Source organism: Corvus hawaiiensis, chromosome 30 (genome assembly GCF_020740725.1).
Source record: "Corvus hawaiiensis isolate bCorHaw1 chromosome 30, bCorHaw1.pri.cur, whole genome shotgun sequence".
In the NCBI taxonomy this organism is placed as follows: Eukaryota; Metazoa; Chordata; class Aves; order Passeriformes; family Corvidae; genus Corvus; species Corvus hawaiiensis.
The window spans coordinates 9510624-9524029 of record NC_063242.1 but is presented as its reverse complement, the minus strand read 5'-3'; the positions used below and the strand labels follow the sequence as shown (position 1 = coordinate 9524029).

General features: G+C 33.9%; 1 protein-coding gene across 3 annotated transcripts in view; it reads right to left on the bottom strand.

The window, feature by feature from the left end:
- The window catches only part of RTTN (rotatin), an 80322-nt gene that overhangs the window by 44577 nt on the left and 22339 nt on the right, over positions 1 to 13406 (bottom strand). For all 3 annotated transcript variants that reach the window (XR_007200456.1, XM_048289554.1, XM_048289555.1), the window contains exons 16-27: positions 12145 to 12261; positions 10488 to 10627; positions 10096 to 10267; positions 9075 to 9174; positions 8008 to 8096; positions 5805 to 5922; positions 5441 to 5537; positions 4588 to 4656; positions 4075 to 4263; positions 3143 to 3382; positions 1643 to 1787; positions 707 to 861 (exon numbers count right to left, since the gene is read on the bottom strand). Coding sequence is in view for 2 of the 3 variants with exons in the window: in XM_048289554.1 (XP_048145511.1) it covers positions 707 to 861; positions 1643 to 1787; positions 3143 to 3382; positions 4075 to 4263; positions 4588 to 4656; positions 5441 to 5537; positions 5805 to 5922; positions 8008 to 8096; positions 9075 to 9174; positions 10096 to 10267; positions 10488 to 10627; positions 12145 to 12261 (1631 nt within the window). In the remaining variant the exon portion in view is untranslated. The remainder of the gene's footprint in view (positions 1 to 706; positions 862 to 1642; positions 1788 to 3142; positions 3383 to 4074; positions 4264 to 4587; positions 4657 to 5440; positions 5538 to 5804; positions 5923 to 8007; positions 8097 to 9074; positions 9175 to 10095; positions 10268 to 10487; positions 10628 to 12144; positions 12262 to 13406) is intronic.

Here is a 13406-nt window from a genome sequence, read left to right as displayed (position 1 = left end):
ATAATATGCCCCTTTTCCCACTGTCAAAATTTTTAGAAAATAACCAGGTGGGAATAATGAAAAAGGTAACATTTTGAAAATATTTTCACAAACAGTTATATTGTGATACTAAATAATCAAGTATTATCTTAATCTGCAATTTTACTAGCTCTTAGAATACATTTGGATAGAGAGATTTGGTGTGGGAAAGGTTTTATGAGAAACTTGAAGAAAAAATAATATAAATTAATTTCTGTGTTTGCTCAATTGACAGAAAAAGGTTGGAACTTCATGCTAAAAGTAGCTGTCCCAAACAGGCCAAAAAAGGAGTTCAATGAAAATAAGTATTTATGGATATTTCAAATATTTCTATGTTTTACTTTGCTATAAACACATGCTACAAAATCAATGAAGTTACCATTTGTTCATGCAAATTTGCAGCAGTGAAAAAGAAACAGCCCATCTTCTCAGTGCAATCAATTTAATTATGCATTTGCTAAGTGACCACTAGCACATTCTCTTTTAAGTTTCCTGGTTAATTTCCTAATTTTACTGTGAAAAGGAATATCTAATGTTGATTTCCATTTCAAGAGTGTATATTCAGTTTTTACGGTTCAGAACAATTGAGTCATGATGTAATGATATTCAAACTCTGACCAAAATTCAGCAGCAATAGGAGTTATGATCCCCAGTCAGAATCACCCAGGCAGGTCTATTTGCACTGTACCTGTCAGTCACTGACACGGAACAAACAAGCAACATGTTAAAAAGACGAACGAGTTCTTTATCCAGTCGCTGCCTGACAGCAGCCTGTGTTTCATCCATTTCATCTTGCACTTGGGATTCTGTTCGCACCAGGAGGCCCAAAAGGGATTTTTGCCGCTAAAAGAAAAGAATAAAAATACAGTCACATAATGCATTGTTTAAATCCTATTTTAATACCCTCATTAAAGCCATTTTTCTGTTGCAAACTTGCAAATCACACACATATACATCAGAAATTCCATGATTACTTTACTAAGAAGTAACTGCAAAAGGCACAGTGAAAAAACCCTATAATTACCAATAACTTGAATCTCGAATCTACTAAATGCCATAAAAGAATCTACTGGGAAGGCCTTTAAAATATCCTGGAATTAAGTAGACTGTATTTTGAAGCATGAAAGAAAACTCGAAGTAATACAGCAATAACCTGAAATAAAAAACAGATCACAAAAAACCAGAAAACACATAGTAACAAAATTAGTTCGGGTTCCATTTTGTACATTGCAGCTGCTTGAAAGACTTCATATCACATGACTTTAAGGTTTTATATTAATGTATTGAATGGGCCATACTTAAAAAAATTAATAGGATTCCCAGATAGCGATATAATTGAAATACCTGTAGTCTATAAGTAATTGAAATGAAGTCTACTAGCATTTTTCCCTAAATGCATAGATTGTATTTGCAAATGGCAAAATGCAAGTGCATGCAAACTGTATTTAACATAGGACACCCTGTGTAAGACAATGGATGATCTGGCATGTTACACAGCTAATGCATTTGCAGCTATGTAGCTAAGCACACTCTCATGCTGCTCTACATGTATGCACATGTGTGTGCAAGTATAGTTACATGGTCAATCAAATCATGTAAGTATATACAACAACCCTGTTCTTACATTTTTAAGAAATGATTTCAAGATCCACTTTAGATGGTCTGACTCCAGATTTGATTTCTGCTCTCTAAGCAATTTGTTTAAAAATCTTAAGACATCTACCAAAAGCTTTTCATCCTCCACAGAAGCTGGAAGCACTTGTAGAAACCTGAAATACAAATAAAAATACTTTCATACTTGTAGCATTTTAAAAGAGAGATTAAAATCTCAGGCTAATAGGACTGAAGTAACCTGCAAGTGTTAAATTATACAGAATATGTATAATACACATATTCACATATAAAAAATATGGCATTGTATTAACATATTATACTTATAATATGCTGTTAATATTGTTACTGTTATTATTAGCATGAAAAATAGTTATGTATATTTTAAAGTTGACTTGTATATGGTAAACATGGAATTCTGTATAGTAAAATGTAGACAAATCTGAGCAGGATCACAGACAGGGAATAAAAAATTAATTATTTATGAAATATTAGCATCTGATAATAATAGTAAAGTTTACCTATGCATTTCAAATAGCCCTTCTTTTAAATACAGAATTTTAAATATTTGATAGTTTTGTGTATGTCAATTACAAAATCACATAATCTTTGAGACTGGAAGGGACTTGCAGAGGTCACCTGGTCCTGATGCCCTGCTTTTGGACGGACACCTGCAGCTGGTTGCTCAGGATCACAATCAGGAAGCTTTTGAGTAACTCCAAGGATAGAGATGATACAACCTCTTTCAGCAACCTGTGTCTGTGTTTTGTGACCTTCACAGTAAAAAAGTGTTTCCAGATATTCACAGGGATCCTCCTGTGTTTCAGTTTGCGGCCATTGCTTCTGTCACTGGACACCACTGGAAAGAGCCTGGCCCCACCTTCTCTTCTGCTGCTCGTACACACTGATAAGATCCTCACTCTAAGCCTTCTTTCCTCCACATTTATAGTCCCAACTCTCTCATCTTTTACTCATAGGAAAGATACTCTAGTCTTTCATTATCTTTGTGGTGCTTCATTGGATTCTCTCCAGTATGTGTTCTCCGTATGATTCTCTCTTATACTGGCAAGTCCAAAACTGGACCCAGAGGTCCAGATGTGGCCTCAGCAGTGCTGAATAGAGGAAGGATCACCTGCCTCAGCCTGCTGCCAACACTCCTCCTAAAGAAGCCCAGGATAACACTTGCCTTCTTTACTGCAAGGACAAACTGCTGGCTCATTTCCACCTTGGTGTCCACCAGGACCCACAGATCCTTTTCTGCAGTTGCTTTCCCAGCTTGGTGAATCCCAGGATATACAGGGGCATGGGCTTGTTTCTCCCCAGGTGCAGGACTCTGCACCTCCCCTTGTTGAACTGCCTACGGTTCCTGTCAGCCTATATCTATATCTGTATCTATATCTCAGAATCAGAGATGCATTGACAATCAATTCCCTTAATTTAAAATACGAAAAGTAGAAATTTTACCATTTTAGTATAACAATCTTTAATGGATTCTTGTAGTCAATATGCTTACCTGTTCATTGCTTTCTGCCAATCAAAGCTCTTCAAAGTGGTTCCAAAAGGCCCAGAACTGCATTTTAATGCAAGTCTGTCATTCAAGACATAGAAGCTAAGCCTAGTGAGAGCCGTCCTAACATCACTGTGGGATGCTGCCTGAATGATCAAACTAAGACAATCCTGCAGTCCATAGTTTGTGTGAGTTATTTTCAATATAAGAATGTCTTCTGAGGAAAGTTTCAGAGAATCTAAAAATCTGAAAAGGCATAGAGAAAGATTATTAACAGCCAGTGTCTCTACAATCTGTTTCAGAGAGTGCTGACTTCTTCCCTTTCCTGCTTAATTGAGAAGACAAAACAGAAATTGACTTGAAACTTTGTTTTTGTTAGCCAATTCTTTCTTCATTAACCCTTCAAAAAAACCAAAGCAAACAAAAAATTAAAACCAAAAACAACACCATCACATGTAAATCATGAGGTGTTTTGAGTTCTTTGGAAAAACAGAACCTAAATACTAAGTCTTAGCATTACCATTAAGAAGAATATTTACTTAAAATTTAAACCTTCAAGAAAATAAAGAAAAAGTCATGCAACTTTATAGTTGGGGTCTACATAGTAGGAAAAAGGAGTCAGTTCCATAAGAAACCACAATGACTACAAAGAAAAACAGCCACAGAGCCCCTTTAAAGCTGGTTGAATTTAGCCTGACCATCAATAAAAGCTAGATCAAGCTCTAGACTCTATGTATAAACACAATTGAGGTAAAACATTAGCTGTGACAACATACCTTCATCCTCTTGGGATGTGATCCTTTATATTTAAATGACAGCATTCTCAAACAAGTAACAGCTTGAACTGCTGTTTGAAGTTGAAAACCTATTTAAACTTGATGGAATGTTATTTTAATTGAGATCTATTGGGACTTAAAATGAAAGATAAAATGGCTCACGTTTCTGCTTCCTTCTCATAATTTATCAGCTGCAGTAGGTTTTCAATCCCATGGTACCATGACAGATTCCAGGCTGTCTTAAGCATATCTGACACAGGTTTCATGGTCAAGCACTCAGAAGACAATGGTACCACAACAGTATTAGGGCTAACTACATGATGAGCAGTGATCCTGACTGGCAGATGATACCTAAAAATACACAAATAACAGTAACAATTTTTGAAAGTGGTTGGTGAGAGTTTTTCTTGCTTGCTCATTTTTAAATTAAATGTTCCATTACAACCAGCTTGTAAGTTTGCAAATAAAGTTTCCGAAACTCATTTACAGACAAAAAAGACATGGAGAAAAAACTCCCTATTTAAAAATGCTGATTTGATATTAAATCAATGTTTCCCCTCATTCTGCCACTTCCATAGCTCAGGAAGGACAGCAAATGGAAATCAGCAGGAAACTGTAAAGCAATCAAAACCAATGGACCAACCAACCAACCAACTAGTCACTACCCACACATACCTTCTAACAACAGCAACAGGTAAACTGAAGGCAGGTACCTCAGTATAATTACTGGCTATGCCATCAGCCCTGCAAGAGATTAAGTCATAGTCATTATGCCCTATTTTAAGATTTGATGTTCTCCTAATGCCACACACATTATTTCCTTATTATTTGGATATAGATGTATTTCTCCCTTTAGCTAGATCTTTAATAACCCATTGATGAATAATGTGTATTAATAAACAGTGTTTCTTCAAGATTATGCAATATTAAGATAGTTCTTAAATCTTAAGATACTTAGATAGGTCTTAAATATGGCATACTTATTGCAGATATACTGTACATTAAAAACCCCACATACTTGTTTCGTTTTTTCTGTTAGAGAAAAACCACACATTATAAGTATTTTCAGTATATTTCATGTATGTGAAATATGCTAAAAGCATATTTTTTCATGCATACACAACTTTCAAATAATAAAATATCATAAGTTGAGGTCTGATGCTTTAAAGACAACTGCTACACTTAAAAGCCAAAGTAAATAGGAGAATTCTAATTAAGTTTAAAAAACCTGTCTACAAATAGCTATTTTATTTGCATAGTTTCTATTCATGGAAAAGATGGACTACAGACCAATCAAGGTTTTTTGAAAAATAAACTTAACACTGAGGTATTCATAGTGCAAAAATATGCCATGTAGGCCTATAGAGCATGTAACCCAAGTATTGAAACAATTTGGACTACAAATATGCAATTTTGGATCTATAAAAGTTTGGAGCACAACTTGTCTGAAGACATATAAAAATTTATTTCTATTAAAACCTTCAAATTTATCTAGAAAATATGCTATTAAATAAGTGGATTTTCATACCATGTTTCTGTTCTTGCTACTTCATCAAACAACAGAAGACAAAGCAATATTGCAGTTTCAGTTAAAACAGCACGATCACTTTGGAGTATCAGGGAAACTGAATAAAATAAAGATAATTATAAATGCATTAGAAAAACATTGACACCTAATAATACATAGACACTAGTTAAAAGCAACTGCTTTCCACAGTTTCCTGCCAATCTCTTCAACACATGCCACAACATGGGTAAAACGAGCACACGATGGTTTATCTCTTAAGTAGCAGAATCTGAAGTTCTTCAGATTGAGAAGAAGAATCAAAGTTCTTAAGAAGGTATTTGGTTAAACATCTAACTGGGTATTACAGTGGAAATACAGTCTTTACCTCTGAATAGCAAAAGCAGTAAAGAAGGCTGCTGTGCTAAGGACAGGCGAACAACTGGGTCAACAGACACAATTTTGCGTAGGAGTGTCAGACATGGTAACACTATGGATTCCATAAGCTGCAGGAACAGAGAAAAAGATTAAATAAAGATAACTATCAGTATAATTTATTATGATGTGCTTAACATGAACTCTCACACTATTAAGCAATATATTCCATCACTTGTAAAAGAGAAGCCTAGAACTTCCTTAGACAAGCACATTTCAGCCAGATGACAACTGCATATTCATTAAAAAATATTTATTTACTTTTTGATTCATTTTATTATTAATTGATGGTAATTTTATTGGTCTTTGGCTTCATAACAGAATTACAACACTTGCTTTCAAGTTATATAATTTTAACAAGGATATATGTGAGCTGAATTATTTAAAAAACCACCAAGTATTTACAACTGTGTAAGTTTATTCATTTTCTAAAAAATGCAAATATTTTATTATATTACATTAATTTTCTGGGTCCCATGCTGTCAGAACATGAGAATGGAAAGAAGTTTGCTAAAAGTTAAAGTATCAGTGAATGGCCAAAAATACAACCGAAGTCACAGCTCCTAAGAATGAGAAGAGAGTATTTCGTTCACTGTATCATTACTTTGCCTATGAGTTTCTGCCTTTAAAATTTGTTTTACCAACAGCATCAACAAATACATTTTAGTTTAATACTGCATGAACAAAAGCCCTACTTATTTAGTATGGAAAGAATCTTTTGCACAGTTATACATAAAGCCTTATTTTGATGCTGCTTTTTACTTCTACTACTTCTATTTTCTTTTCTCAGTAGCCACCTTTCTAAGAACATGTAAGATTTTTTTGTTGATTTTTTTTTTGCTATTAATTTTATGATGAAATAAAAAAAAAAAAATCATTCAAGGGGAGAACCAAGAATCTGGACTAGATTCCCTTAGGATAGTGTCCTAATGTCACAGGCCATAGAGAGCTGCTGCCTGAACCCTTCCTGGATTAAATTAAACTTTATAAAGGGCTAAAAATATTATTTTAAAGTTCATCCTAGACTCTTACTTGACCATGAAGAATCTGTTTAGGGCAATATATTTCCCATGCTTGTCATTCTGTATTATTGAGCAATATCTACTCACTACCCAAACCAAAACAACATTTGGATTACTTTCTCTCTCTAAAGAAGATACTAAAAAACTGATACTAAAAAAACCCCCACAGTAAAACACCTGAGGAACCCAATATTTCAATTGCTTCAACTGTATTAGAACAGTTTACTAAAGTACTTCTGTACAAGCTATCATAAACTGGAGAAGACATTCTTTAATGCTACAGAGATAAAATAATCTTAGATTCTGATAATCTGGGGGGGAAATTGCCACTCCTGAAGAAGAATGTAATTTTCATTAGTTTGACAAAAAAAAGGAATTCCACTAAGTATCAAGCAGTTTTTTTCTCTTGTACACTTTTGGGAAAAATGTCATTACATAAAACTTCTCATGGTTTCTAAAACTAACTCAAGATTTGGACTGCTGGAATGGGATAACAGTACTATGCAAGAAAGCCAAAAAGCTTTATCCACTGAGGTTACATTAAGCACTATCTAGTCTAAATATGCTTGCATGAAATGATTTCAAAGAATGAATTCCAGAAGCAATCAAGCATCAGATTATCCATATTACAAAAATGGAAAGCTCCATCAACTACAACAAGAGACCCTCCCTGGCGAAGTGATCTTCTATTGGTCAGAAAATTATTTATACCTGAAATTCAATCTGACACATTTACAAGAACATGCCATACAATTACATCTCATTTTTAATTATAATTTGCTTCAGAATTTAAGTTTAGAGACTATTATACATAACATAATACTTTTTTTTTTAAGGTCATTAAAATACTTTTTTGGCCCCAACTGAGAAAGCTTTCAGGGAAGTTTTCGTACATTCCAAAACCCCACCATACACATAGTTTTCTGGCTAACTCTTCTCATAGGTAGGCAAACCAATCTTCACTCTTTAAGAGAATCTTAGCATTATCAAAACTAGAATTAAATACATATTGCTATTATAACTGTTATTAAACACTTGTATTCAATGCAGCATTAATGCACAAAGACTAGTGTTCGAAGTGCAGAAAAAACGTGCTGTGCAATGCTGCAGAAGAACCTCTAACCATACTTTTACCTTGCCATCCACATGTACACATTCATTAAGGTAAGCCAATATCTTTTCTTTCACACCCAACTTTTTCACAATGTCATGCATTTTGGTATCTGTAGGAAAAGCAAAAGATAGTAAGAATTACTGGTTCTGCAAAAATTTAATATTAAACATCTTTTTTTGCTGTCTAGAACAAGTTTCTAAAATTGCTTATCAATCAACAGTAGTACAGATCTCTAGCAAGGCAAGCCCTCTCAAAGTACTTTAACTGACTATAATAGCCTCTTGAACACAAGATTCTTCAATACCTTACATAACTTTCCATAAGAATTTTGTGTTGAAGAATTACAGTAATCCCAGTGCAACTCAATTTTAGTCAAACGAGGATTTCACTTGTAACATTTTAAAAGACTTTAACAGTTTAATGTGGAATTGAAAATGATATTTACTTAATCCCCATGAGAGTATTTTCCATTGACTTAACCCTTTACAATATCTGGTTTAAGAATGTTCAACAACAATAACAAAAAGATATCTCATTTGAATTGGTTGGGTTGGCTTGTATGTTTTTTAATAACTAAAAAGTGATCCTTCATATTAAATCTGTCCTGATAAAGCTCCATTTTTTCCTTCACAATTTCATCCAATGCTTTGTTTCAATTTTGAAACATCTGAAAACCTTTACAGCCATAACTAAATGTATTTTATGAGACAAAGTAGATACACTTCTTCGTTTTTGTGATAATTTTTCTGACAATATTTTTAATATCTAAGACTTCACCTTCCCATGGTGAAGAACTCACATTCTCTCATTAGAATTTAAATTCCTTGAAGAAAACATTATTGAATCAGAGTTTGAGTATCTAGAATAAAAACATCAAGGTTTGAAACTCTACAGTTATGCACCAAGTGAAAATGCTCTAGGTAAGATTGCTTACTTGCATTGAAATTCAATCATTTATCCTTTTTATCAAAATTCATAAAACAAAAATTACAAAGAGTACCCTCAGCACAAGCATACAGATAACCTAGCAAAACTTCAAGCTCACGAATGACCAGCACACGAATTCAAATTTTCTGAAGAATTCTACCTTCTAAAATGACAACCAGCTGCTCAGCTGCAGACTTCCGTAAAACTAGGTCAACAGCATCAGAAGTCAAGATATCATACAGCTTTTCAACAGTTTCTGCCTAAAAGTAAAATAATAATAGATTTGCATCCAGTATGCTATCATGAAACAAGGTAACCAGCCAAATTTCCTAACAGGAAGTAGAAAATAAAAATATCTTAATTCCTTATTAGAATTTATTTGGTTAGATCCCACGTGCATGTAATAAGAATGGATTAGGTTATAATCTTTTGGCAACAAACCTCTAATAACACCTGTGGAATATGAAAACCAAATAGTTTCCAGTGCACCATAGTTGCAGACTTCTAACAAATAACGCTTAATTTATGTAGGACTACAGAAAGCTTGAAACTATACAGAAAAGCTAGAACATGCTTTTCAGTCTGTATAGGGGACTGACTTTTTAACAGCAATAGGGTCAAGCATCTTTGCATTTGCTTATCGTATTGTTAATCTGAAAGTATTGAGGGGAAGGAAGAAAGGAGAATGGAGGGGAGATGAGAAAAAGAAAAAAAGAAGAGACAAGTTTTTCCATGAGTCATTCATTCACGATTTGTTTTACACTTTGCAACAGAAGCAATATTAAGTAAACACAGACATAAGTTTGCAATCAGTTTTAAAATATTTCATATTAAAGATTATTTGTGCCTGTTTCAGTAAAAATTGATTTTTTGGGGAAAAAACTAGATGAGAAAAAAATCAGATTCTATCCATGCAGAATGAAATTGTTATAAACAGAGCAGGCCAGTGTTCTCTGTACCCAAGTCTTTTCTGCAGAGAAGAGAAGAAAAAAAGGAAGAATTTTTTCTTAGTGTTGCAAATGATAGCATGAAAACTACTGTTTCAGTGCACACAAAGAATACATCAATAGATTTCTTTTTATGAAGCAAGGTAATTTGTATGAAATATTGCAACCTTCTGAAAGTGGAAACTTCAGAGACTGGGCAGGTAGAAGGGCAAAATTCAGACAGAGTTTACTAACCTTAATTATTGAGTCCATTTTATCATTCATTTTTAGCTCCATAGCTCCTTCTACAATAAATAAGTTTGAAATGCTGGAAAGGACATTACCATCCAGAGGTGGGCGCTTCAGACTTGCACCTTCTTCATTCAGAAGATGAAATGCTAAATGTTTGGCTGCTGCAGAACGAACCCTAAATGAAAAAATAATTAAAATAAATATATGTAGCCCTCATACTGGAAAATTTCAGCTGTATAGTTAGAAATTAATTAGTTTATAATATGGGTTGGAAGTACCACACTCAGTATTGATTAATCAGCCCTTCAAATCAAGACACAGCATAACATTTAGGAGAAATTGGAAATGTCATCAACATTAGAAGATGTGCTGAAATGCTACAGAGCATTACTTACAGCTGTTTTTTTGAGAAGAGAAGGCGCAGAGCAGCCTGCAGTCTGGGAGTTCTTGGGAGAACACCCTCTCCTTTGTCAGAGGTTGTTTCACTCAAAGAGAGAATGCATTTACCTAAAGTATCTTTAGTGTCAGCATAACCCTAAGACAAACAAGCAACAAACAAAAATTTCCAAAATTATAAAAATCCGCTTACTTAACGTAGCAAATTAGACAACATAATTCCCTTTTTAGGGGCTAAGGGAGGGTGGGGAAGGAGCAACATAAAAAAAAAAAGCAGCAATTTTAAAGAAAACATTCAAATTCTGCAGATTCATATTCCTCTGTGAAAGTAATTTTAAAAATTAATAAATGATCCTGTATACAAATAAAAATAAAGATTTCTTTACATGGCCTAGAGGTACTCTGACCCAAAGCTTCACCCTTCAATCTGTTAATGTGGTGCTGCTTTGTAAGTCCCGTTTCCATTTCAATAAATAAAATTTAGTCCCTACAAGAAAATTATTTTAAAACATTAAATTCTACCTATTTTCAGATCTTCGTCAAAGCGTTTTCTCACACAAACAGACAAAAGGGAATCAGTTATGTCAAGTAATGATACTGCAAACATTTTAAAAGTAGAGCAAAATACAATGTATTTTATATGCATGAAGTAAACATAAACCTCTGGTATGCTCTACTTAGGTATCTATTGTACAAAGCCACTACAGGCTACAGAATAGAGTGAAATTCTACTCACAAAAATTTCTCACATGTTTAACCTACAGCTTATATTAAATCCCCTCCTATTTAATCTTGAATGTCAATCATATATAAGATAGCTATGCAGGTAACATAAAAAAGCTGTAATTACTGGTTGAGAAAGCTCTGAAATAACCCTTCTCCCACCACTTTCAAGTTTTCAGTGTATCTCCTCTGCATATTTTTCTGTCTGAGCCATCTATTTCATGGCCCATCTTATTTGCAATTTCTCCCCATTTTTGCCATGATTTTTGTGCAGTTTGCATACAGAGTTAAGTTATATAAGCTGCTTTTTCAACTTAGGCAATACTGAGGTGCAGGCAATTAATGAACACATAGCAGGGAAACAAGTAAGTTGGTACAGTTATCAAGAGTGATATTTTTGGAGAAAATGAAGACAAAATGTATACTTGAATTTATTAGCTAAGAGAGAAATACGGCAAAAAAACAGACACCAGGCAAATGCAGCAAAATATCTAATCTGGAAGACTGTGGGCAGACGACAGAAAGGAAATTTCAAGTACTAGTAAAAAAACAGTAAAGAATTCAGATGGAGCAATTAGGCTGAAAATCCAACTGAGAAGGCAAAAGTTCCCTCTAGATCAAGCTGAGAGTAAAAATAATGAAAATTAAATCTGCACATCGTTGGAAATAGGAAGACTAAGGCTCACAGGATATTTCTATAACATTGGAAACAAAACCACCAAAAAACAAGTATCTATATATACTAAAAATATAGCTTACCCTGACTGCAATTTCTTGAGAGTATATTTGATCAGAAAACTATTATCACAGAGGAGCTACAAGTCTGCATGTATACTACTGTTAATCTATTTTCCATCTGCTACTTCTATCTGTTATTTACCGTGATATACATTATTGCATACATCGAATTCAGATTAAAGCACTTAAAAGTACCTGTAAAACAGGAAGGACAGGAAAGAGGGCCTCAATAAACTTGTTCCAAGTTAATACTTCCATCATTAACTGTCCTTGCAACAGATGTATCAGAATGGTCTTGGCTGTAGAGTTCACCTGCTCAATAACAAAAAAACCAATCAACTAATACAACCACTGATGTGTTGAAGTCAGTTTGTCAATGCTCTAATTGGAAATGTTATACAGAAATGTCTCAAAGACAAAATATTGTTACTGCAGAAAGCTACAGTTAAATTGTCAGTTACACTAAGCATTAAGTTGTTAGAAAAGCCTTCATGCGAAAACAAATAGTTCTGCCTGAACAGCACTCAATCATTTTCCCCTTAGAATTCTGGTTTGTCTTTTCTGAAATAAAATAAATCATCACTTAAACTTCTCCACCTATTGGTCCCTCTATCCTGCAGGTAAAAGAAACTCTTATTCTTTTCTTTCCTGACTTTGCCTTTCTGTGGCATTTTATTCCCAGTCTATGATATGCTTCTGAAGATACAGGAAGACAAGAGACTTAAAGCCTGTTATGGGGCCACTTCACTTTCAAAGCCTGTTATGGGGCCACTTCACAGGAAGACAAGAGACTTAAAGCCTGTTATGGAGCCACTTCACCTGAGGCAAAGAGTCAAACTAATAAGGCTACCAAATATTTCAAACTGTATCATAATTCATCTGAAGCTCTCTATCAAAATCAAAAAAGCTATATGATACAGCAGTTACACTGCATTCATGTATCTAGTATATAATCTATACGATACACAATATTAGAGTATTTACAAGCTAAAATTATTACTGCAATGGGAATAGAGGAAAAAAGCCCAGCTTATCAGAATTAACTTTTCATTCTACAGTGTAAGAACACCTACCTTTAGCAGATAAACTCTGCATTTTATGCAAGAGCTAAAAGTCCTCTCACCCCAGGCAACAAGGACAGCATTTCATAATATCACTCTAGTCTATCTTTAGAGAAAGACTGGCTTTATAAAATCATATGGCAAATATCAAACCTAACCTTGAAATATAAGGTTCTTCTCAATTTTTTTTCTCATTGTCACATGCCTGAAAGATTAAACTGATGCTTTATGAAAACTTAAGCAGCAGTTATACAGCCAAGAAGTAAAATAAATAAAAACATACTTGGATATGATATTATCTATTTTGTTGGAAGTGTAATAAAAATGCATTGTAAGGTAGAGAACAAATGAGTGCATATTTACAAATATGTCCATCTCTGATACTTTAAATTCAGT